Genomic DNA, 24331 nt, shown 5'->3' on the forward strand with positions numbered 1-24331 from the left:
TTAAAAGCAGTGCAACATCATTCACAGCTTTTGTTTTCTGCACCACTAATCAACACCAGACAGCGACAACTCTATTTAAACTCATCAGTTTAAATGTACCTCTTCTAGAGTTGGAACTGTTTTTCTACAAGACTAAATATAATATGCAACATAGATGTCAAGTAATTTTTTAACAGCATACTATCAGCTTACAATTCTAAGGAGTGAGGCCAATACAATTGCTCTATACTCATAACCTTATTGATACAGATTTGCAAAATTTAACCCTAGACTAGTGCCTATAAAATGCTGCTCCATCATTTTAAAGAGTTCATTTACTTTAATTCTGTATAACACTCTTACAAATAAAAAAATAGCTAGATTCTACTTATTACTTGCAACATGTATATAATGTCAGCAACTTCTTGCTTTCCCAGATGGTCAGAAAAGCAGGTCAAAGAATTACAAACAATAAAACTGTCATCAGCAATGTATTTAAATTAGCAAGGCAGTTTCTTTAAGGAATTATCACTGGGCCATAAATACTTTCTTGATATGCATAATGATAAGCATGATTTTACAGGCAGCAGCAGATTTGAAAGATCTGTAAAGGCATTGCTTTTTGAACACAACTATTCCAGGATAATATATCACTACTTCCAGCTCATAACAAAACAGGTTAACTACATTAAGACATGTCAACACTTTGTATTAATTCAAGCAAATGTAAAGCATGACATTAAAAAAAAAATCGTAACTACAGACAATCTGATCAAGTTCCTTCAAAGTTCTGCTTTAACTAGCAACAATTTTACTTAAATAGGAAAAAAGACAACTGAAATTTCAGCTTTCATTAAAAAAAACCCTTTCAATTCATCCACATGAGAGAGTGAATGGGATTACATAACAAAGTTAGAAGCAAAATAACTGACAAATCATCAGCTCTTTTAGTAAGTTGATCTCCAAAACAGATCTATAAAACATTACATCAGCCGATTACCTCACCAATTAGATCTAAAACAGCAATTCTGCCAACATCACATGAAACTACAATCCTGCTAAGCACAACAGTGGGGGAAAAAAAAGTCTTTCATCAACAAATGCTGGAGACCTGTTTTATGCCTTGCCTTAAAAAAGTCTCCACCAACGGGTACAGTAGCTGAAAACTGTTATATCAGTGCCTCAGTGCAAGCTCAGTGATGATTTTATCAATATTACTATTTGAACAAATCAATTATTTTTGCAATTACCCTATCCTAATACAGATTTCAAATGGATCTCTCGGCTACTGAAGAAAAAGGGAGCAATGCCTAAATAATATATATACCCTCTGGCCTTCAACTGAAAAGAGAGGTGAATCAAATTGAAGTTCTCCAAATAGATAAAAGCTTCACAGAAGGCATAATTTAATTATTACCTTTTAAAGTTCATAATTGTTTCTGCTATCTTCCCACCATATCCACATTTCCCTCTTTATTACAGGAAGTTTGACAGTGTCTGTTCTACTGTTTATTAACAGCTTGCCTATTTCTATTTAAGGTTAACTTTTTCCTCTGCTATCACTGTAATGTCTTTCAAACAGCTGAGAAAAGGCAGAAAGTGCTTAGAAAACACAGTCATTATTAGATGTAAAGTTTTACCAGAGGAACAAAAATTTAAAAATACTTTCTTTTCACTTGTTTTACTGTACTGAATGTTACTTGTAGTCATAATCAAAGTTTTTGAGTTTAAGAGGAAAATGAAATTTAGTAGTTGCCAATACCTTTTTTAAATACATTTTAAAAAAAAAAAAAAATGGAAGGCAAGGAGAGTTTGCAACACATCTCAGTTCAGGGCACAGCAGTTCCCTGACAGCACTAAAAATCAGATTTATCTAATGGCAAAAGGAACTTAACTATAGTTACTCAAATTAATTGTGAAAGAAATCTATTTTTTCCTCCAGATAATCAGTAATATGATTTAGTCATCTGGGACAGACAAATGGAAGTTTTGGATGCTTTACATCTTTCTTCATCAGAGAAGAGAACTGATGGGAAGCTATAAAAGTTAGTACATTTAAGAATAGATCTACTCCAGAAAAATTCACAGTAGTGAACACACAAGATTATAAATTCAAGCCCAGAAACATCCTTTCAGTATTTTTGAAATCTAACCAAAAAATATAGAAAAAGTGGCTCAACTTCAGATACATTTCAACCAGATAAAAAAGCCTTACGGTACATGTTCTCATAACTCTCCCATTCTTACCAGTGCTGTTGACAGGCTGAACTGCAAGTGGTTTTGGTACTGGTGTATTTTTGGGTCTGGCTGCAACGTGAGTAGGAGATGGTGTGCTGTCTCCATTAACAGCTTCTATACAGAATGTATTCTGTACTACAGAGTTGGAAGGTACTTGATTGTCTATCCCATTAGAAATGTCACAAGCAGATCTTGGTAAAAATAAAAGATCATTTTAGGTTACTACAAACAACGTGTTAAACAGTTACGCAACTCAACCAAATCCTACACTAAATCACGCTAACGAAACAAAAAAAGAAATGGAAGTAAATTCACAACAGTTTATAACACAATGTTTGCAGCCTAGATAACAGCCAAGTGCAAGACCAAAACAATTAAGGAACAACAGGCAAATTTTTGTTTTGAGGATTTTAGATACTGAAAACAGATAAGCTTTTCCATTTCCACTTCATCTTTTACTTGTAATGACATATTAGAATTGAGTTGGGCAGACTGATGCACCTGCCACATCTTCCAAAACTGCCTTAGGGACCCTTCCAAAGTACAGCTATGAGCAGGAAAACTTTTTCTCTTATTAAGCAAGTGGAACAATTGGTGCTGTTTGTCGTATCTCCAAAAATTATTCTAGTCATAACATAAGAAAGTAACAAAATTCTCCCTCAGTAAAAAGAAAATAAGATGAGCTTCTCTGTGCATAGACAGGATGGGACTTTGTGAGGACAGATACACACAGGCAGCTCTGCGTTTGTAAGGCCACATAGAAATAAATGTAGTGAATAGAAAGTCTTGTTCAACTACACTGTTTTTACTTAAATCTATCCCAAAATGCTTAAAGCCACCCACCAGAGACACATATTGTGAAAATTACATTCAATGCCAACTCCCTATCTTCTCAAGGAGTAGAGGCTAAAAATTAAAGAGAAGTTAAACAGATGATAAAAATGTGAAAACTGTTAGAAGTCCCACTTTGCAGAGTAAGAAAAGAAGAAGCAGTATTTCCATGCTACCTTACCCAACTCCAAAGGAGTAGTATAAACAGAGAATTAAACTAAAAGGAGTTAAACTAAATTAAACTAAAAGGAGAATTAAACTAAACTAATTTAAATTAAAGGAGTAGTATTAAACAGAGAATTATCCCTTTTCAACTCTAGACTACAAACCCCATTTGTTTCCTAAAGACATGCACAGAAGCTACCTTAAAACTTTTCTTCATCTCTTAATTTTAAAACTGTAAATCAAAACTGCTGGATAGTTGTATGGAAAACTGCTGTAATCAAAATACCAATATCGAGAGCAGGATCCCAGTAAAAGCCACACCTCCAGCAACAATAGCTGAATGAAAACAATGATTGTTACTACTGTTTTAAAATGGTATGCAGATGTGTTTTCAAATTACTTTTAACAGACCCAAACCTTTCTAACGAAAACTAAGGAGAAGCAACATTTTATCCTCACTCCCTCATATTGGGCACCCATGGGGGAACAGAGACAAACTTCCACATATTCAAAAAAAGAATCAAGTTGAGCATATAAGGACAAATGTGTCCCTGCCACTCAAATGCATAGCAACTGTATGTTTTTTCACTCCATCATGTGTCAAGAACTTAAACGGAAAGAGGTTCACTGTAAGGTAAATGAGCAGGCCAGTAACATTAAATTGATCTGAATGTTGACCTGTTTGAGTCCCTAGGTGAGAGGGCGAACAATCTACTCCTACTTCTCTCCAGGCAGTCCTTGACCTGGTATAAAGATAGAGAAGCCAAGAATGAAGCTCTGAATTGATCCCAAAGCCTTTTCTTGCCACTTCAGGTTGAAGCAGGCAAACCCTTTGCCTCAGTGTTCTGAATACTGCTTCCTAAACTCAATACAAGTCTCTTATACAAGTTCCTGATCATGACCTTAAAAGGGAACTGGGTGAAGGGGAAGTAATTTAGGCTTTTTTTCCTTCTTCCTTCTGTTCAGATGGTACATTGCAACAAGTTGGTAGGCATGAATAGAAACAGTTCTTAAACAGCAGAAGAAAACAAATGGAATAAGTACACAAAACCACACTGAACCACTGCTCCCCTAATCTCTGCTGCAGTATTTAGTAAACTTCCAATCAGTTGAATTTTTATGTTCAGAGGGCTACACATCCAAGAGGCAATGATAAAGTAGTGGAGAGAAGACTCTACCAGCAGAGGAAGAACAGAGTTGCAAATTTAATTCTTCTCAAGCTAAATTATGTTATTATCATACAAGTAATATTTCTAAAACCTGTGGTAACATAATTTAGGCCTTGACAGTTCAAATCTATCCCCTTCAAAAAATTTAAAAAAACCCAACCAAACAAACGAAAAACCACAAAGAATCCAAACATTTCAACTGATAAATTTGCTAATACACCCCATAGAGTGTAAAACACAAAAATAAATTCCAACCTGGATGTACTTCTTGCTGAAGCATCTCTGCTTTCATGCACAGCCTCGCCATTTTGCTGAACTTCTACTGAACAGTAAGAAACAAATTCAACAGAAATATTCTATTATATCTGTTTGAAAACTTAATCAAAATATTACCATCTGATTTAATTATTTTAACTTACTGGTTGCTGATGAACTGAGATTTGTAAGAGATTCTTGTTCAACAACCAGACCATCTAGCACAACTGTCAGTTCACCTGTTTGCACCATGCCACTCTTGTTTTCCAAAGAGAGTTTCAACTGTTCTTTCACCTTCTCCACTAAAAATGGAGTTGGGGTGGGCAGGGGGAGAGACAGAGAGAAGGGATAAAGGAAAGATTAAATTCTAAACAACATTAAAAGAGACTTTCAGCACAGAAATGTAATCATGTATTTAGTTGTACAAAACAACATGAGAGATATTCAGATGATTCAAACATAGACATCACTAAGGAGCTGTGTAAATTTATATCTGCTGCGAGTAAAAGCACAGTTTACTGTAAAAGTAAATTGGCCGTTTACATAGTATATTCTACAGGTATGCTATAGGATCCACATGGTTTCAGTACTTTGTTCTTAATGATTTCCCAGGCTTGCTGTTTCCACTAAGCCCTTTTGAAATTATGCATTACTTGCATAACATGGGAAGCCTTAAAGTCAAGCAACTTCTGAACTACACATCCAAATATTACAAGTCACAGGGAACCTCATTCTACAACCAGAGCTTATGTTGATATATCACCTTGCAAAACTAATTCTAAGAGACCACTGAAAAGCACATCACTTTGAGGAAGAAGTAAATGCAAAAACTGCATAGAGTCCCTCCTCAATTTTTAAAATTATTTTTAGTAAATCCTTACTAGCATTTTCATAGATCCCAACTCCAGGGATTAAACAGTAACAGAGAGGATATCTCAAATAACCAAAAATTATATCAGAAACTCTTTTCACCAAAAGAAACTTTGAGATAATTGAGATATACAAAAAATGTGTACATGGTGCAGTAAAATAATTCAATGTGACTGATAAGCTACGCATGCATCTGTAGAGAGACATACATAATCCAGAGGTAAAACATGCTGTGGATGCTGTGTAATTCTCTCTAAGTCAACTATTACTAGTACAGCAGTTAAAGCTACATGTAATAAATCCAAACACAGTCAGCTAGGAGTTCACATTAATCAGGTTAAAATGGTTAAGGCCTTTTAGTATTTGCGGTCTCAGATTAAAAGAATAATTTTTCAAGATATACCACCATATTTCCCTCCATATGATAGCATTCCAAGCTAAAATTAAAGCTCACCGTGCACTTCTATGCATTAGATTAGCATTTCCTTATTTTTTTCATTCTTAACATATATCATAAATGAACAATAAACATGAAAACAGGGAAGGCTACCATAAGCTATTGCCAGATACCCCCAAGCCGTTACTTTAAAGAGCAGGTTCAACAGTGTAGTTGGGCAGCAGTTACTGGCATATACTCACTGCTATATGACAATGGATTTCAAAGTACTTTAAATTGCTGGAGCAAGCACAAAGCTCCCAAATCTATAGAATTATTGATTTAGCAATCTGCATTTTGGAAAATAGCCCTACCCAAAAGAAGAGAAAGAAGAAACTAGCCTGCCACTGAGTTGTTAAATTAACATCTTTATAAATCATCATTTCTGCAAAGGGTGATTGGTTTAGCTTCTACTGTTTTAACAGGTTATCTCCCCAGACCAGATCAACAGTTGGCTGTAGACCAACTGAGCTGGCAAGAAAGCTGGGAGGGGTGTGGGCAGCAATTCAATACTGGTGATGTTTAGTGGGAGAAAGTAACAGCACTAATTCTAAAGTTTCTGCATTTAGAGGACTTCTCCTCTACATTTTCTTCAGCAAAGAGCCTTTCAAGTGCTGCATTTTAGATTAGGTATCAATAACTGAATGACTGAAGGAGACCAATCAGATTATTCCACCACTGAATTATTGGATAATCCAGTGTGTGTCAAACTGCTGACTTGCCCAAACCAGCAACACTGCCCATAAATTACTTTTGGTGCAATATACAGCTAACTCAGTCAACCATTCCCTGAAAGAATTTGCCAAGTTGTTGGATCCTACCATCCCCTGGATCTACAGTAATAAAATAGTAACTATTTTGTTAGAAATAGTTAAAATATTAACTATTTTTTTTGCTATCTTTATTACAACCCAGTTTCTTCTGATACATTTTTTAATTTAAAAAAGAAGCAATTTTTCTGCTTAACTATGGAATCTCGGGCAGAATCTTTATAATACTGCTGAAGAAACCCCACTTAATTTTGGATTCTGTTTCAATTTTCCGTAAGAATCAGAAAAATATAGCTTTTTTTCGGCTCTCCTTTCCGCCCACCTCCCTAAACAGAGCTCTCAGGTTTGTATATCTAACTTGTGAAAAAGGTTAGAGATTGGTTTAGCTGGAATTCTACTGCCACTCTGGAGTGGAATTTAAAGTGTGGATTCACCATCTTCTTGTACTAGTACTTCTACTTGTACTTGTACTTCTTGAAAAAAATTTTAAAAAGCAAATTAGATAAAGAAGACCTCTTTTAATTCTATTAAAGACAATTAAAATTAGAAGTTACATAGAACACAACAATCTCTAATGTACTAAAAGGAAATTCTCAATTGTTTCACTAATCAGTGGTTCCTACTGCTCTCTGGGCAGCTAAATTATGAGGAAAAAATATCCAGCCTTTCTATTAGTGATTTCAGAGAAGGAAAACATGAAAAATTACATACAACTTTTCTGAAAGTTTAGACTTTTTTTTTTACCAAGTCTAAAACAGATCTTCTAGCAAATTAGTTATTAGTTTGCCACAAAACATTGTACTTAATCACTTCTGCTTTTAGTTAATTTGTAGTAACTCATACCCTCATGTTTGTTTCAAAATCATTATATCCCATTGTTACATTTAAATTGCTCTCGATAGAACAGACATCTCTAGAAGAGACAAGTAAAGACATCAACTGTAAGTCAGTTGTAATTACACGTATAGTTAGTAGTCTGGTTGCCAGTTTGATATATAGATTAGTAATAATAATTCTACTTTACTCAAAATATCCTTCATGATAACTTACATTTTCTATTGTGTATTTCCAAAGCTTGTCTCAAGTCTACAGTGGCTCTTCCTAATAAAGCATCTGCTTTTAAAGTGTGATGGCTCCACACTCTAAATTCCAGCGTAGTCTGTGGAGTCACATTCCTGCATATAAAATACAGTTTTTTAAAAAATATAAACAGATTTTAAAGTATTTGTTCTTGTTATTAGGAGTATTTGAACGTAAATCGCTTTCTCATATTTATTGTATTTCTTGATACTAATTAATTAAAAGAAGTTTTTGTACTGCAAGGGGAAATTTTTAACTAAGAACTGCAAACACTATGATATTTATACTTAAATAGCAAACTTAAAGTGCATTATTACCATAGCATAAGGAATTTGAGGAGTATCAGAATAACCTAACACTAAGCTCAAATCTCAGTTATATAAAATATATCTTACTTTATTTATGAAAGACATATTTTCCTTATTCCTCACTATTCCAGCATTCTAACTAAAAACTCACATTATGAAATGTAGAGAAAAAGGTGGTAAGTATATTTGTCTGTCACTAGAATGAAAAATACTAAATGTTAAAAAAAAAGGAAAAAGCAACCAATCAGCTACTTGCAAGCAGGAAGAACCCACTTAATAGGTGTCAGCTTGCCATGAAAGTGTTGATAAAACATTATTTGTGAATCCACAAATATATATAAAAACATAATGCATACTCACAGAAATCAGAGGGGAAAAATCAAGTGATGAAGCTAAAGTAAAAATTGGAGGGAAGCAGAAAGGTAAAGGACCCAATTACAGTAATATTATGATAACCTTTGGCAGTGATCTCTCCCCTCTCAAGAAGGAAAACGGGAAGCTATGCTAGGTCCTGGAGAGTAAGTTTTGTAGTACAGGGTCTAGTACTGCAAGAGTGCTCCTGGCTGTGAAAAACGGAGTAGAATCACTACACTGCAAAAAGTCAAAGGCCACATATCCATCAGTAATGGATACAGAAAGTTTTATCAGCATGGATGAAAACAATACTAAAACCAACCCCCACCCTCACAACAACAGAGCTAGCTTTACAGTCACTTGAAGGTGTTGGACAACGTGGAACATTTTTGCTGAAGTCCATGAGCAAATATATTTTTGCATTTTGAATAGGCTGCCTTCTAACGGAAGTCTTACTAAAAGATCAGCTCAGCAAAGAAAAGAAAAAAAAAAGCACCTACACATGGAGAATATACTGCTGGTGCTCATGCAGACCCATAGAAATTAAGGGAATTTGGTAAGCCAGAGAGTTCACTTATCCTCAAACAGACTGGGCAACTGAAGCAACGATACCATTCCAATAGAGGGAGGAAAAGGGGGCCAGAATACCTTATACATATAAGGGTAAGATCCTAAGTAAGTAACACTGATGATGGAATGAATCTGTCTGGCTGTACTGCGCATGCCAAATTACCTGATTTCTATCATCATCTCACCAAACCCTGCCAAATCAAACCTGCCTTCTCAACAGAAACTCTGGTCTCTGTGAATATACTGATAGCTCCATACTTGTTCTAGTAGTAACTCCTGGAAATCATCGTCAGGTCCAAGACTGTATTATCCTCTTTTGCAATATTGCAAAGGGCTAATAAGCTCTACTAAACCTGAAACATTGAGAAATGTGGCACAGGAATACCCTATTTGCTTTAGCCCAGGTCTGTAGTTAATAAGTAAGTGTTCCCAAGCAAACAGTTCCCCAAAGCTAGGTATGCTGTACCACTCCCCACTCTCCATCACTGTTAGTTATAGGAACCTGGCATGGGTCCTACTACTAACAAAGCTGGCTATTGCACAAAGACGGGTCAGATGCCGTAAAACGTACTCGCCCACGCTCAATGCCACTCGATAGTAGCTATGCTGTTTCCACACCCAAATCTGAAGCAGTACAATCTTGCTTGCATAACAATGCATTCTGGTCAATTGCACAGTGCAAGATTGCCAGTTCTTCACAGTCATATTCAGGTATATCTACACCTGTAGCACAGTTAAACCAAATTAAACCACAAGAAGATTAAAAAGGGCAAATACTAAGATAAGTTGCAAGGTCACTTTGCAGTAAATTGTTTTTGCACGTGCATCCCTTCATTAGGAAATTCAAAGGAAAAAGTGACCTTCTTCATAACTACTACTTATCCAGCTGAGATTTTTTTCCTTTTAAAGTTGAGAATGACATAGTTATAGCTAGTAACATCTTCTAGAGAGGAATCTTAAACCTGAACAGTCCACAGTGCTAACAAATATCAAGAGTAAACCATGTATAACAACTGTACACAAGGAACACTCTCTATACAAAAATATTCTCAAAACATTGTAAGAATTGAGAAAAAAAAAAAGTCATTTGAGATAAATATCATCTTATGTCTGCAATTAGTCATCAACAGCCAGAGAAAACTATGTAGGCAGCCAAGCTGAGTAAATATTTCCCTGCAATGTCTGCCTAATAAATAGTATTAAACAACCAAAAAATCTACTTACACTGTCAGCTGCTCATCCCATTTTGGATTTGAAGAACTACTTGATTTTGCCGTTTTCTTAATTTCTCCATCTGCAGTTAATTCCGTGTAGAAAGTTGTTCCAAACCAATTCTTTTTCCGTTTCAGTTTGGCACTAGAAACTAATAAAATACATTGCTTTATCTATAACAGCATCCTGTTGATGAAAAACAGAAAATGTACTGCCTACACAATGCATGAAACACAGCATGGCAATGTTATTCCTCACCTTTTCTACTTCTGCTGAACATAAAGAGGTCAACTTTAAAATGGTGGCTTTTATTTTCAAAATCTACTTTGTCAGATAGTTGAAACCAAGTGTGACACATTCTCTTCACCACGTACTGGCAGGATGGGTTGGAGAGACAGCACAACAATTATTTTAGGGATAAACACTGAAAATCATGTGGGTTCTTTTGTTTATTTTCTCATTGTTATTCCTACTCTTCCCTTAACTGAAAAATATCTAAGTATGATACATCTGAGAGATTATCAGGCAGACTTTTTTTTTTTTAATTATATGTAGTTATGAAAGCATATGCAGTTCAGGCCTATTTCAAAATGTCCCTGTATAGCAAACCCTGTATACAGAGCTTCATTGCCTTGCCTATATTACCTGTGTGGTTAACCTGTGGTATAACACATCAGTTTGTTAAAAGTAAGAAATCAATTCTCCAATTTCCCCTGTTTAAACAGCATTGCAGATGAACTTAAAAGTTTCAGCTAAATATTCAACAATTAAGAAATAGTAAATGACCAAAGAAATTATTTTTTACCTCCAAATCACTGGTGAGGTCCTCAGTGCTCCTGAACATAAATCTGTTCTCCCACTTCCTCACCCAGCTGAGGAAGTCATTATAAAAACCAACAGTAGCCTAACTGCCAACATTTTAAATTCTATTTCAGGCAGATGTTGTCTTCAGAAGACCACACTGATGGACTCACAGCTGTACCTACCTGCTGGCTATGCCTTCTCTCTCATTCCTCCCGTACTTCAGTGTGATTCTCTGTCCCTTCACTTTCAAACTAAAGCAAAGCTGAGCATTTTCAGCCACTTGGAAATAATCCTTCTCTGTTACTTTTCTGTATGGTACTTGCTAATTGAAAAATAAGTGGAAGTTAACTAAACTGTCCGAAAGGGAGACAAAAAAGGTCTGTCCTGTATTTCTGGATTACAGTATTCTGAGACATATGCATTAGTTAGTTAAAAGTTAGCGGGATGCAACCATCCAAGATTCTAAAGGCATTAGCCACAGACTTCTACTTAATTTCAATTAAAAGGTGCACACTTAACTCCCTCACATTTGAAAAATCCAGTCTAAGTCATGCGTCATGTGTCATAAAAGGGAACTGCAGCCTTGATAATGATGAAAGATTAAATGTAGAAGACTAAAAACATAATTCCACACATGTCATATTTTTTCATCTGAAATCATGATATATTTTTAAGCTTTAACAACCTCTACTTCTTCCACATTTTTTTTCTCCATATTTTGCTTTCTAAAAGCAACTGCAACATTTGTTAAAATACAGGTATTTAGTCATAATATTCAAGCTTCCTTTTACTTTCCCCCCTTTTATCTGGTTATGTTTTAAGTCATCAAGTTTTGAGTCCTCAAACATGAAAGGAAACCATTATCATTTCTGGGTTAGGACTTCTTTCAAAAAAATTAGGAGTAAGTAACAAATAGTAGCAAAAGACTTCAAAAAGAACTAACAAGACAAGATATCTTGCCAAGTATATTTGAAAAAATACTGACGGCAAAACTTGTCAGGAACATGCTGTAACTGTGCAAACTCAAACAAGTCACCGCTCCATATGAATTTCCTTGTCTACAAAATGAGTATACGCTACTCGCTGCCTTTATAAAAGTGCTTTTTAAGTAGAGTTCTTGAAATATAAGTCTAGATTCTACAGCAGCATAAACTAATCTGAGCATAAAGCAGTGTAGGTCACCAATACTACAGTCCCAAACTCCTCTGTCTCTCACTTCTTTCCCTGTAATGCCACTGGCGATGGTCTGATCTTGCAATAAAGACTGGTTAGAGAATGAAACCTTCAGAAAACTAATCCTAAAAATTGTACAGATTTCTTCCCACTTTGATCCTTGAACCAGATCTCTTGAAGTCAAGAGAAGCTCCAGTGCCAGAAAAATACAAGACTACTTACATAAGGAGCAGTACAGTACAGAATATCAAAATGATAATTTCTGCATACACAGATCTGAAGTTATAGGTCATTTGTGTAACTCAGTTTGTTACAGTTATATATATTCAACGTACAGGTAGCTCCATCTATGCTATTAGTTATTGCCAGTTTTGATGATTCATCACGTTATCAACTTATGCGATCCTTGCACAAGGTTAATCGGTTTTAAGGTTCCCCTCTTATCTAATTTGATAAAATATCCATTTTGGGGATGCTCCAGCAATGTCTTTTTTCTCAGATAACCTGGGCATCTTTGGACCATCCAGCATGATGTATCTTTCTTGAGATGCAGCTTTTTTTAAGACATGGTATCTTAGTTTTTTTTCAAATTTTGTTCAAGACAGCCTTAATATATTCTTCGTCATGCATTCATTCTTACTTCAGGGTTCCCAGATTTCTCAGGATCCCTGGAAAGTTCAAGTTATTTATCAATGGTAAAATAATACTTATATACATACATACACACACATACATTTATGTGCATATATATTTATGCACAATATCTAACTACTTGCTGGTAACATTTTCATTTTTAACTACTGTAACACTGTCATAATTAGCTATCAAACTTGTTTACCTAGACGCATTTTGCTTATCTTTGGACTATAACAAGTCTTTGTTCTGCTCTGCCATCCCACAGAAAGAGCAGCTAAGACTGACACCAACTGTCACATCCCTGACCAGTTCTTATACAAGTAGCAAAATGCACAACCTACTTGGCCTGTTCAACATCTATTGAAAAAAGTGTCCCCAACACAATCAGAAATTTCCAGAACTGCTTGTAGCCCACTGTGTTTCCCTTCCAGCAGATACTGTGATGGCTGAATTCTGCCTCAAACTATGAGAACCAGCACAGCAAAAGGAAAAAAGTAAACAGTCACAAGATGCAACATAGTAAATTCCAATTGGATAGAAGGAAAAACATTTCACAGTGATGTGGTTTATCACCAGAACAAGGTGCCCAGGAAAGCTGGTAATTTACAGCCTCTGAGATACTGAAAATTCAGCTGGACGATACCCTGAGCAACCTGATCCAACTTCAAAGGTAGCCCTGCCTTCAGCAGATGAGTGAACTAGGAAATCCCCAAAGGTCCCTTTCAACCTAAATTGTTCCATATGGCTGCCCTAAGGATAATACAGAATACCTTTATTATTCTCAACAGATGTTTACCTGGTATGTAATCAAAGCCCTTAATCTTTTGAAGGGCTAGCAGATTTTGTGATCTCCTCCAGTTCTTCTCCAGCTTCACTATAACATTGCACCCATTTTCAGCTTGGGGTTCACTACAACCGCCCATCTTTTTTGTAGTATTTCAATAATATATGTCCCCCCTATGGAATTTCTGCCATTAATTAGTTGTTCCCAAGCAAAATTCCTTACATTTGTCCCTGCTGTTGTATTGAATTTTTTTTTTTTTAATTTGAAGAGATCATTAAACCCTGTCACCCAACTTATTGCATAACCCCTATCTAGCTTCAATTCACCTACATATATTATAGTCATATTCTTAACTGTAACATTCAAGTTATTAAATAAAATACTAATTATACTGATCAATTTTTTACATTTATTTCAAAGACTACTTTTTTAGAATACATATGTTTTACTGTAAATATCACCATGATACAAATCACTACTTGCCTGTTACTTGCATCTGTAATCTTCCATTATGGTTGTTACTTGTATCAGATCTTGGTGAGGCTGTGGCCATGTCAGAGGTTTAGGCTTTAGCCTAAAAAAAAAAAAGCACACAGGTAGCTTATTAAAAACTACTTATCCCTGCATGTTATTACAACTATTAAATAAAATGATCAACTAATCAGCAAGTTACCAAATGTTACTTAGGTATGGCAGAATGCATTATTTCATAACAACAGTTAAAAAAACAAATTACTTTAGAAATTTGTCCCACATTACCTTTGAGGGTGCCAAGACACTTCAGTAATGCAAACACTGACATAGTTTAGAACAACAGTGTAAGGCAAGAAAAAAAATTCAGCTGTGATATATCAATATTCCTATACCCAGAAGGTAAGCTTATATTCTCATTTCAGATGAGCTAAGCACCAACAACTCCAAATGAACAAAACATCTGAAACGTTTACATGCTTGAAAAGCAAGCTGTCCCCAGAATGATACACTCAAGCAATAATGCAAGTGATTCAGACAACATCTGAATTCTATCCCTAGATTTGCAATCAGCTTTTGTGCTGGTTTTGGCTGGGATAGAGTTAATTTTCTTTATAGTAACTAGTATGGGACTATGTTTTGGATTTGTGCTTACCCTGGTTTTAGCTGGGATAGAGTTAATTGTCTTTATAGTGGCTGGTATGGGGCTATGTTTTGGATTTGTGCTGAAAACAGTGTTGATAATAGAGAGATGTCTTAGTTATTGCTGCGCTAGTCGAGGACTTTTCAGCTTCCCATGCTCTGCCAGGTGCCCAAGAAGCTGGGAGGAGACACAGCCAGGATAGTTGATTCAAACTGACTAAAGGGCTATTCCATACCATATGGCGTCATGCTCAGCATATAAAGCTGGGGAAGAAGAAGGAAGCAGGGAATGTTCAGAGTGATGGCATTTGTCTTCCCAAGTAACCATTAATGCGTGATGGAGCCCTGCTTTCCCGGAGATGGCTGAGCATCTCCCTGCCGATGGGAAGTAGTGAATGAATTCCTTGTTTTGCTTTGCTGGCATGCATGGCTTTTGCTTTACCTATTAAACTGTCTTTATCTCAACCCACGAGTTTTCTCACTTTTACTCTTCTGATTCTCTCCCTCATCCCACCGGGGGGGAGTGAGCGAGTGGCTGTGTGGTGCTTAGTTGCCGGCTGGGCTTAAACCACAAAAGTGCTCAAAACAGTGTTGATAATACAGGGATGTTTTCGTTATTGCTGAGCAGTGCTTACACAGAGTCAAGGCCTTTTCTGCTTCTCACCCCACCCCACCAACGAGTAGGCTGGGGATACATAGGAAGCTGGGAGGGGACACAGCTGGGACAGCTGACCCCAACTGACCAAAGAGATATTCCATACCATATGACATCATGCTCAGCATATAAAGCTGGGGGAAGAAGAAGGAAGGGGGGCACATTTGGAGTGATGGCATTTTGTCTTCCCAAGTAACAGTTATGCATGATGGAGCCCTGCTTTCCTGGAGATGGCTGAACACCTGCCTGCCCATGGGAAGGAGTGAATGAATTCTTTGTTTTGCTTTGCTTGTGTGCACAGCTTTTGCTTTACCTATGAAACTGTCTTTATCTCAACCCTTTTCTCACTTTTTGCCTTCCGATTCTCTCCCCCATCCCAGCGGGGGGGAGTGAGTGAGCAGCTGTGTGGTGCAGGCTGGGGTGAAACCATGACAGCTTTCTATACCACTGTTCTCCACCCACTAATCACTTGAGACAGTAAGCAATTTACAAGAACCACCCCATCTTATAATTCGGCAACTAGTGTGGCTCTGATCTTAGCTGGGGCATCCCAGCACTTGAAGCACATGGAGACAACATCACTCCTGTCCTCCTGAATTACCACACCTGAAAGCTAGAAGTAAAATATTCTGTTTCTATCAGACAACTACTTCTCATGAGAAAAGAATACATACATTTAAAATACACTTTCCATGATCTGGATGAACTTCCATATATTTATTTCTGTGAACATTAATTGGTATCAATAATAATATGGGAACAGTTGTCACCAAACCTTTTTGATCATGCACCTCTATCACAAAATTTTTGAGTGCGCACCCGCAATATGTGTATATTTATTTATAAATTACATACAGGTATTACTGTACTAGTATATTCTGTGCATTATAAAACATATAAAAATAGAAATTAAAAAGGATGAGATAAAGATGAAATAAACAGTATTTTAAAATAATTTTTATTATTAATGGTACAAAAAACCTTTTTGCTCTCGCTAAAAAATTTACTGGGTTTTTTTGTGAGAACCATGTGATTGAATAGGTTTCATCATTTTTTAAAATGTTGGCTTAACACTTTGTAATACAGTGATCTGAAGATATGGTCCTAAATTCCATTTATTTCTATATTTGGTTTTAATGGCTGTCATAGCTGGAAAAGACAATTTACAAAGATACATACATCCAAATGAAAGTGCATCACTGGCTGCACTTACTAAATCACGATACTAATTTTTCATTCCCATCCACTAATTATACAAAGGTTTTTCTTGAAATTTGGCCAGTAAATTTCCATCTTCCCTGATATCAATCAGTTGTTATTGCAAACTAATGGAAGGTGTTGCAGTTTTATATTTTTAACAAATGGGTTCAAAACCCCCTGAAACTCTTCATTTGGAAGACAAACAGCTGAGGAAATTCTGTTTCCAAGTTTAAGTATACAGATATGAGAGTTTTTACAGATTGTACACATCTTTTCTGGCAACAAAATCAAACAATGATGGAAACATGTCCAAACATCCATTTTCAAAATGGCCTCTCCATAGCAGGGGTTTCTTTCAAAAAGCAGTCACCTTCTTGCTCATTGTTAAAACATCACCTTCACCTTGAAGGGACACATAAAGTGTCTTTATTTTTTTTAAAATATCTGTTAGTCATCATATGGCTGACAGCCACTTGTCATCACAGAATAGGTCATCAAATTCAGAATATTCATCTTTTTGTGAAAGAAAAACATGTAATTAATCTTTACGTTTTACAGCTCTTCTAAGCACAATGATAACTAGCGATCCTCTGCATGGTACAAAAGATTTTCCTGGTCAGTCCCCATGTCATTACAAATTATTGTAAACATTCTACTATTTAAAAGTCTTATTTTCATACAATTAACCACACTGATGACATCCTGCAGCATTTTGTGCACTTCTGGCTCCAACTTCCTTGTTGCTTGCCTACGCATGATGCAGTGAATGAATTCCACATGCAGTGCTCTCCACATAACCTTACCCCAGAATCCTTTTTACTTCAGTCAAAGCAGCCATTCCATCAGTGGTTACATTTGCACAGTTTTTCCATTTAAAAAAAATGTTGTTATTAAAGAAGTCATTTACTGTTAAGAATGTATCTTCTCTGGTACATCCTTCCTTAGTGACTCAGTTCTTTGTGTATTTAATTATTGACCCAGAAGCTAGCAACTACCGTAACCTGAGCCACATTACAAACATCTATACTTTCATCCAACTGTATAGCAAGCCTCCCGCACTGTGGAATTTTTCCTAATATCTGTTTCTTCAAATCTTTGGCAATGTTTTCCAGACATCTTTCAACAGTATCTGCTGACAAAGGCATGCATTTTAGTTTGTCACCTTTATTGTTTTCCCTGTATTATTTCAGAAATTTTTACTGCAGCAGGAAGATCAAGTGTTTCCCCCAATGGTATGTGGCTTCTATGTCTTTCGCTATTGAGAAATCTCAAAAGAAGCTTTTAAAGATCTATCATTAAGTTTAGTGAAATCTTGTAAAGTACTGGACTGAGTATTGCATGACTTCAAACATTGCTGAAGACAAATCTCTACAGTTTTTTTCATGTTCTGGATGCTTAGTTTTTAAATGTCTTGCTAATTGTGATGGCCTCCTACTATCATTAGATGATATCTGAAGGTACAATATTCTCTTAGGGTGAGGTTCATCATTAACGATAGTGGATGTACATCCATATTCCAAATAGCCTTCTTGATAAACCCGAATTTTTTTGGTCAACATCTTGTCAGATCTAATTGCCATTGTTTTTACCTCTTGATGAGGCTGACCAGGAGCTCATACTAGGAGTAGGAGAAGGTCAGCTCTGCCATGTTCTTATTGTTCACTTGTGCTCACACTATTAGTATTAATTTCAATCCATGGTCTCTCTGCAGGAATTTTTTTAAGCCACTTGCCCGTTTTGTGAGGGTTAGTTTAGTTAAAACTGAATAATATAATCCATAAATCCACTTAACCGAGCACACGTAAACTGCATACATTGCAATACACTGAAAGCAAATGAACAAGTGAAGGTGCTACTGTGACCCCTCCACACTGTGGAATACTAAATGCACCCTCAGGACACCTCACGAACCATACATGACACAGGATCATCTGACATATGGACCAAGTGAGGGTACCAGTGTCAATACGTATATTAAATAGAGCTTAATTTCTTTCTTATTTTTCAGATAAAATGTAAGTCCTAATATTTTCTTCCCGCACTTCAATGGATGGTCTTGTGCACCCGACTTTGGAGGCCACCAATACAGAAGATGTTAAAGGAGCAACACATGCAATCAATTCTGTGGCAAGTAAACTCAAATCCTTGACAAGAAATCAAGATCTGCAATCTAGTTCTAAGCATACATTAAAAAATTAGTTTAGGCATACTTTTGTAACTGACAAATTATGATTATTTTTACTGGTTTTTTTTCCTCCTACTGTTCAACCTGCATAGATCTAAAATGCTAGGGGTTTTCTTTTTTGTTTTAGTTGGTTGGTTGGTTGGGTTTTGTGGGTTTTTTTAACTCTATTCCTAGCATGCACAAAGCAAAATAAATATAGAAATAAAGAAATAAACTGTGCCAAAGTCCTCACACAGTTCATTGCCTAATATCCTCAGACTTCAGGTTTCAGGTGCTGGTTTATCTGCAAGGCATACCACCTGCCCTAACCTGAGTTTCTGGCTCTGCTTGCTACTAAGCTGCTAACTGCATTTGGCAAACACATGGCTGCCAATCTCCTGATAACAGGGAAGTGAGAATTCATTACACTTAGCTTTGCATCTTTCCCCTTGAAGGAAAAAATGACCATGATGCCTGGGAGAAATTATGACAATGCCAGGGAGATCCCAACAGAGGAGACAAAACAAAGTTAGGCTTGGGGTTGGCTGAGGGGCTGCATGTTTCTGCAATAACTACATGACTGCATCCCGTGTCAAGAGTGCCCCAATGTTCTGTTTCCGCCCCTGTAACATGAACATCCTTCTATAATAGAAGTCTATCTTATATTCTTGCCAATATGATACACCTAAGTACATTTACACAGCAATGATTGCAGTTCCAAATTTTTAGTATGTTGTAAACAAAATACTGCATTAACATCTATGTCAAATAGTATTTAGAAAAACAAATTAAAATATATGCAAGTGCAAAAAAAGCATCTGAAGTTTTTTAAATAAACATAGCTCTTTATCAACAATACATGAAGAAAGTGTTAGGTTATATTTTATATTTAAAAAGGCTTTACTGAACAGAGCAAATTAGTTGAACTGACTGATCCTGGTCTCATCATGTTCCAAATATTCCAAAGCTGCAGCCCCCCCCAATCCTTGTTTAACTGATTAGGAATTAAGAACTGGTTAGGAATTAAGGGGGAAGGAAACATTACATTTTCTCTGAGTCAAAAGAAGAAAACTAAACAATTGTTTTTTCTAGTAACTTCTTTTTCAGGAATACATCAAAAAGAATTATTTAAGGCTTCAGTTATCAGTTCTTTTAATCAGTAACTACCCAAACTCAGCTACTGACATTCTTAAATGAAATTAACAGGTTATTGTCTAACCAGCTCTGATGCAGGTTGGTTCTCCTGGGAGAAGAGAGAGCCTGCTCACATCATGATGTTTGTAATTGCCATTCAAGATCCAAAAAGCTACTCTTATCTTATTACTGAAAAAACAAATAAACAAAAGAAAGTCTTCACTGCCTGATGCACACTGGGTCACACTCAGTCGAACATGTCTTTCTGCCTTTCTTCCAGGTAAACAAAGCCTTCAGGAAGAAAAGTTGGACAAGTTACATTGTACAAGATGAAGGAACTTATCTAGAGCTTTAGACACCTATTACTCCCTGAAGGCTGGTCTGGATATATGACAAACACTGCTGCACAATCGAAGAAGATAAGCATAATCCAAAACTTAGCCCCTCAGACTTTGATAGGAAAATCACTATCATGATGCAGCCATGGTGGGGGGGATGGATGGGACACGGGACAACAACCCTGTTTATCACATGAACTGTTTGCAGTAGTGATAAAAACAGTATTAGTGACATTGTGTAAGGTACTAGTACTGACTGTCATATTCAAGAAAAAGACAGGACATGAAGAGCACTACTGGGAGAATAAAGACAATGAAAGAGCAGTGTAAAAACAATAAAGACTGGACGTAAATCAGCTCATCATCAATAAATACATCAGGACATATAGAAAACAAAAATAAAGGTTACTGAATTAAAAGAATAGCATTGACATAAATGTTTCCAAAAATCTCAGGTTTCTGGGGGGCAAGGTTGCAGCAGAGAGAGCAAGCATACACTGCATGAAACTAAGCAGGGACAGTAAAGAAGTCACATAGCAGAGGGACTGACAGACTTGCACTAGGATGGGATTACACCATCACTCTCTTGCCTCATTAGAAGTAAAAATTTTCATAAACTGAGAAAGATTAAAAGAAGTTCTACAGCTAGAAATTCTTCAAATACTGAAAAACTGGAAGTTTCAAGGACTAGCAGCCTCCCATCTTTATCAGCCAGAAGAAACTATATCTGCATGGCCAAAAATAATCAAAATTTCAACTAAACAAGTTGTCTGATCTTGGTGAAGGAAGGGATGGGATAGCAATTACATGAAGTGAAGTTATGATGATATTCATTTGGAGGACTGAGAAGTTTCCACAACCAGGGATAACATCAAAAGGAAAATACCAGTACTTTCTTGATCTAATTTGCAAGAAAGCCTATACCGGAAAGAAAAACAGGTGGTGAAGAAGCACTGAAATAAGGGTTTTTTTTAAATAAACAATTTTTAAAAGTTTTATTTAAAATAATGCAAGCCCTAACCATTAACGGGCAAGGGAACGCTATATCCTATGGGCACTATTTACTGCTTTCTTGCACAATGCACACACTTTTTTTTCCCTCAGCCCTAAATCCTTTTTTCTTGTTACTCAAAATGAATGTCCAGTTTGGCTACTGAGCACGTTGATTAAGGGTTAAAATCTTTGAGGTTATCTCTGTATAATCTTAAAAAAAGGATTACATACAGCAATGTAAGAGTCACCATCCCTGTAGTTATAATCTTCCTGAAAATCAGGGGATTAATTCTAACAGGGCTACAGTCACCACACATTCCTGAACTTGCTACATCTCTTTATTCAAGTTCTAGGTGAAATTTCATTGCTCTAAAGGATGTGAAGCTTTACTTTCAGAACTGTTTCACTGACACATACAACCTCCCCCCTCAAAATTCCTGGACACCAAAAATGAATTGAGAGAGTCTTGAGAGCTACATAAAGATCATAGTTATCACAACGCTTCTGTCTAAACCATCCTCATCATACATAACCATTACATCAACGGGAAGAGTACAATCTGTTTATTAACCTCTATAACAGATATTTTAAAAATTAGTATTACTTCAGTTGTATAAATTATTTTGGGTAACTACAGATCAATTAGGACAAAATAAGACCCTAGCAAAACCACGGAATGGCTGACATAGTAGTCCATTAAAAAAATTAAAGGATCATTTCCTAATTCATGTGAATCAACAGTTTCATGAAAGACAGTATAGTTAACAATAACAGCATTTATAAATTTGCTCTAAATCTCCAAATGCTATTAAACCACCAGAAATAAAAGACAACCACACTAGTGGATGTTTCTTTAATTTATTTTTCAGTCTCTAGTAGATGATTTACTTATTCATGGCATTTAAGCAGATGCATTTTAAATGACATTATCTATTTGGTAATGAATCCGCCCTGTTGAGGCTTACTATTGTGCTATATAGAAACAAGCGATGGTATTCGTTGTGAAGATGAAAGCTAAAAAGGAGCAGTGAACTGGAGCAGCGAACATGTATTTATAAATTGACTGATGCTTTGAATCAGTAATTGAGGATATTTTTCACGAAGAACCAAGAAACTCAGATGTAGAAGAGTACAACAACCAACACAGAAAGTCCTTTCCTTACTCATATGATACCACAGGAGTCAAGATAGGAGTAAAACAAAAAAAACTGTACCAAGTTAAAGATAGTAGGGTCTAATTACCTGTGATATCATTTCATAACTGTCCTGGTTTCAGCTGGGATAGAGTTAATTTTCTTCCTAGTAGCTGGTATAGTGCTGTGTTTTGGATTTAGGATGAGAATAATGGTGATAACACACTGATGTTTTAGTTGTTGCTAAGTAGTGCTTATGCTAGTCAAGGACTTTTCAGCTTCCCATGCTCTGCCAGGTGCACAAGAAGCTGGGAGAGGGTACAGCCAGGACAGCTGACCCCAACTGGCCAAAGGGCTATTCCATACCATATGGCGTCATGCTCAGTATAGAAACTGGGGGAGTTGGCTGGGGGCACAGCGATCATTGCTCGGGGATGGGATGGGCGTCAGTCAGTGGGTTGTGAGCAATTGCATTGTGCATCACTTGTTTTGTACATTCTTTTATCATTATTATTACTATTTTCTCTTCCTCTGCTGTCCTATTAAACTGTCTTTATCTCAACCCATGAGTTTTACTCCCCCCCTCCCCCCCGATTCTCTCCCCCATCCCACCTGGGGGTAGGGTGAGCAAGTGGCTGTGTGGTGCTTAGTTGCTGACTGGGGTTAAACCACAACAACAACGGATGGAAGATCCTATCACACAAACACACAAAACAGTTAAAATATAGGAATAATGTTAAATCTGCAGAAACAAAAAGTTACACAACATGGCTTTTCAATTTAACTTTAAATCAGAAGATCTGTAAATTAGGAAAGTATCAAGGGAATATTTATCCAAGATGCATGCTCTCCCCCCTCACAATTACCTACAGAAGGTCAACCCACTAAAAACAAACAAACAAACAAACAAAAAAAACCTCTAACCAAACAGAATGACATAGCCAGGAATTCAGAAGCCATCCATAAAGCTGTGGTAGAGAATTTCACAAGTCACTGTGTCCCTCAGCTGAAACTGACTGCAGTTTCATCTGATACAAGACAGAAGACTGAACTGAAAATAAATATAATTGTAATTTAAAGTGAGTTATAGTCAATCACAATGTATTTGGGCTTACTGATGGTGCTTTAATGACCACTGATTTATTCTCTTGCTAATCTGACACTTCTGTTCCAGAAATAATATAGAACATGGTGGATAATAGAAAAGAAAAAATACACGAGCAGATTACACCATGAATGAGCATTGTTGAATTGAAAGTCTTCCTGAATGCTCAAAACCAGAATAAGAAAACTCAAGATCTAGTTGTATAAATGCACTGAGCAACAACAAAGTAAGTAGATCAGCAAAATGCCTAAATATTACTAACCTCCCCACTAATATCTTTAATTCAGTTTACTGTAAGCATAAGTAAGAATTGAGTTGGCTAGACAAAATCACCATAATGCTATCAATATTATTTTTCCTATATCAAAGAATATATTTCAAACAAGAATGGAAACACAGAAAAATCTTTTCTCAATAGATTTTTTTTTTTTTTAAACAAGGAAGCTCATCTATTCAAGGCTTTTCCTGCCCTCCCCCCCCCCAAGCAAAAAGGTAGGAAAGGTTGGAGGAAGAAGGATAGGGTGGGGAAGAAATAAGTGAACTGAAACCCTAAAACCTACAGCTATTTAACATAATAAATAGTTCTATGGAGAGTCATGGGAAAATAACAATACTAACAATAGTTACTTTTCCTTGTTACAAAGTGTAAACACAAACACCAGAAAGGACATGTGACTTTGATTATTGTCCTACACGCAAGAAATCCTTAAAATAAAAAAAAGTAAACCAAAAATGGTTTAGGTTCAGATTAACAAGCTATCCAACAACACAATAATGCCTTTATCAGTATTATTTAGTGCTGGATTACCTGAAGCTACCACAGTAATGTCACAATTCTGTTAGATGTAAAACTGAACAATAC

General features: G+C 36.2%; 1 protein-coding gene across 5 annotated transcripts in view; it reads right to left on the reverse strand.

Moving 5' to 3' along the window:
* WWP1 (WW domain containing E3 ubiquitin protein ligase 1) overlaps window positions 1-24331 on the reverse strand; it is a 64205-nt gene that overhangs the window by 23797 nt on the left and 16077 nt on the right. For 2 of the 5 annotated variants that reach the window (XM_072852266.1, XM_072852265.1), the window contains 6 exons: window positions 14118-14208; window positions 10250-10388; window positions 7764-7888; window positions 4802-4939; window positions 4638-4704; window positions 2227-2408 (listed from right to left, as the gene is read on the reverse strand). In XM_072852266.1, the coding sequence (XP_072708367.1) occupies window positions 2227-2408; window positions 4638-4704; window positions 4802-4939; window positions 7764-7888; window positions 10250-10388; window positions 14118-14187 (721 nt within the window). In that variant the 5' untranslated portion in view covers window positions 14188-14208. The remainder of the gene's footprint in view (window positions 1-2226; window positions 2409-4637; window positions 4705-4801; window positions 4940-7763; window positions 7889-10249; window positions 10389-14117; window positions 14209-24331) is intronic. The other 3 variants (XM_072852267.1, XM_072852268.1, XM_072852269.1) reach the window with 3 other exon arrangements.

This window comes from Ciconia boyciana, chromosome 2 (genome assembly GCF_034638445.1).
Source record: "Ciconia boyciana chromosome 2, ASM3463844v1, whole genome shotgun sequence".
NCBI lineage: Eukaryota > Metazoa > Chordata > Aves > Ciconiiformes > Ciconiidae > Ciconia > Ciconia boyciana.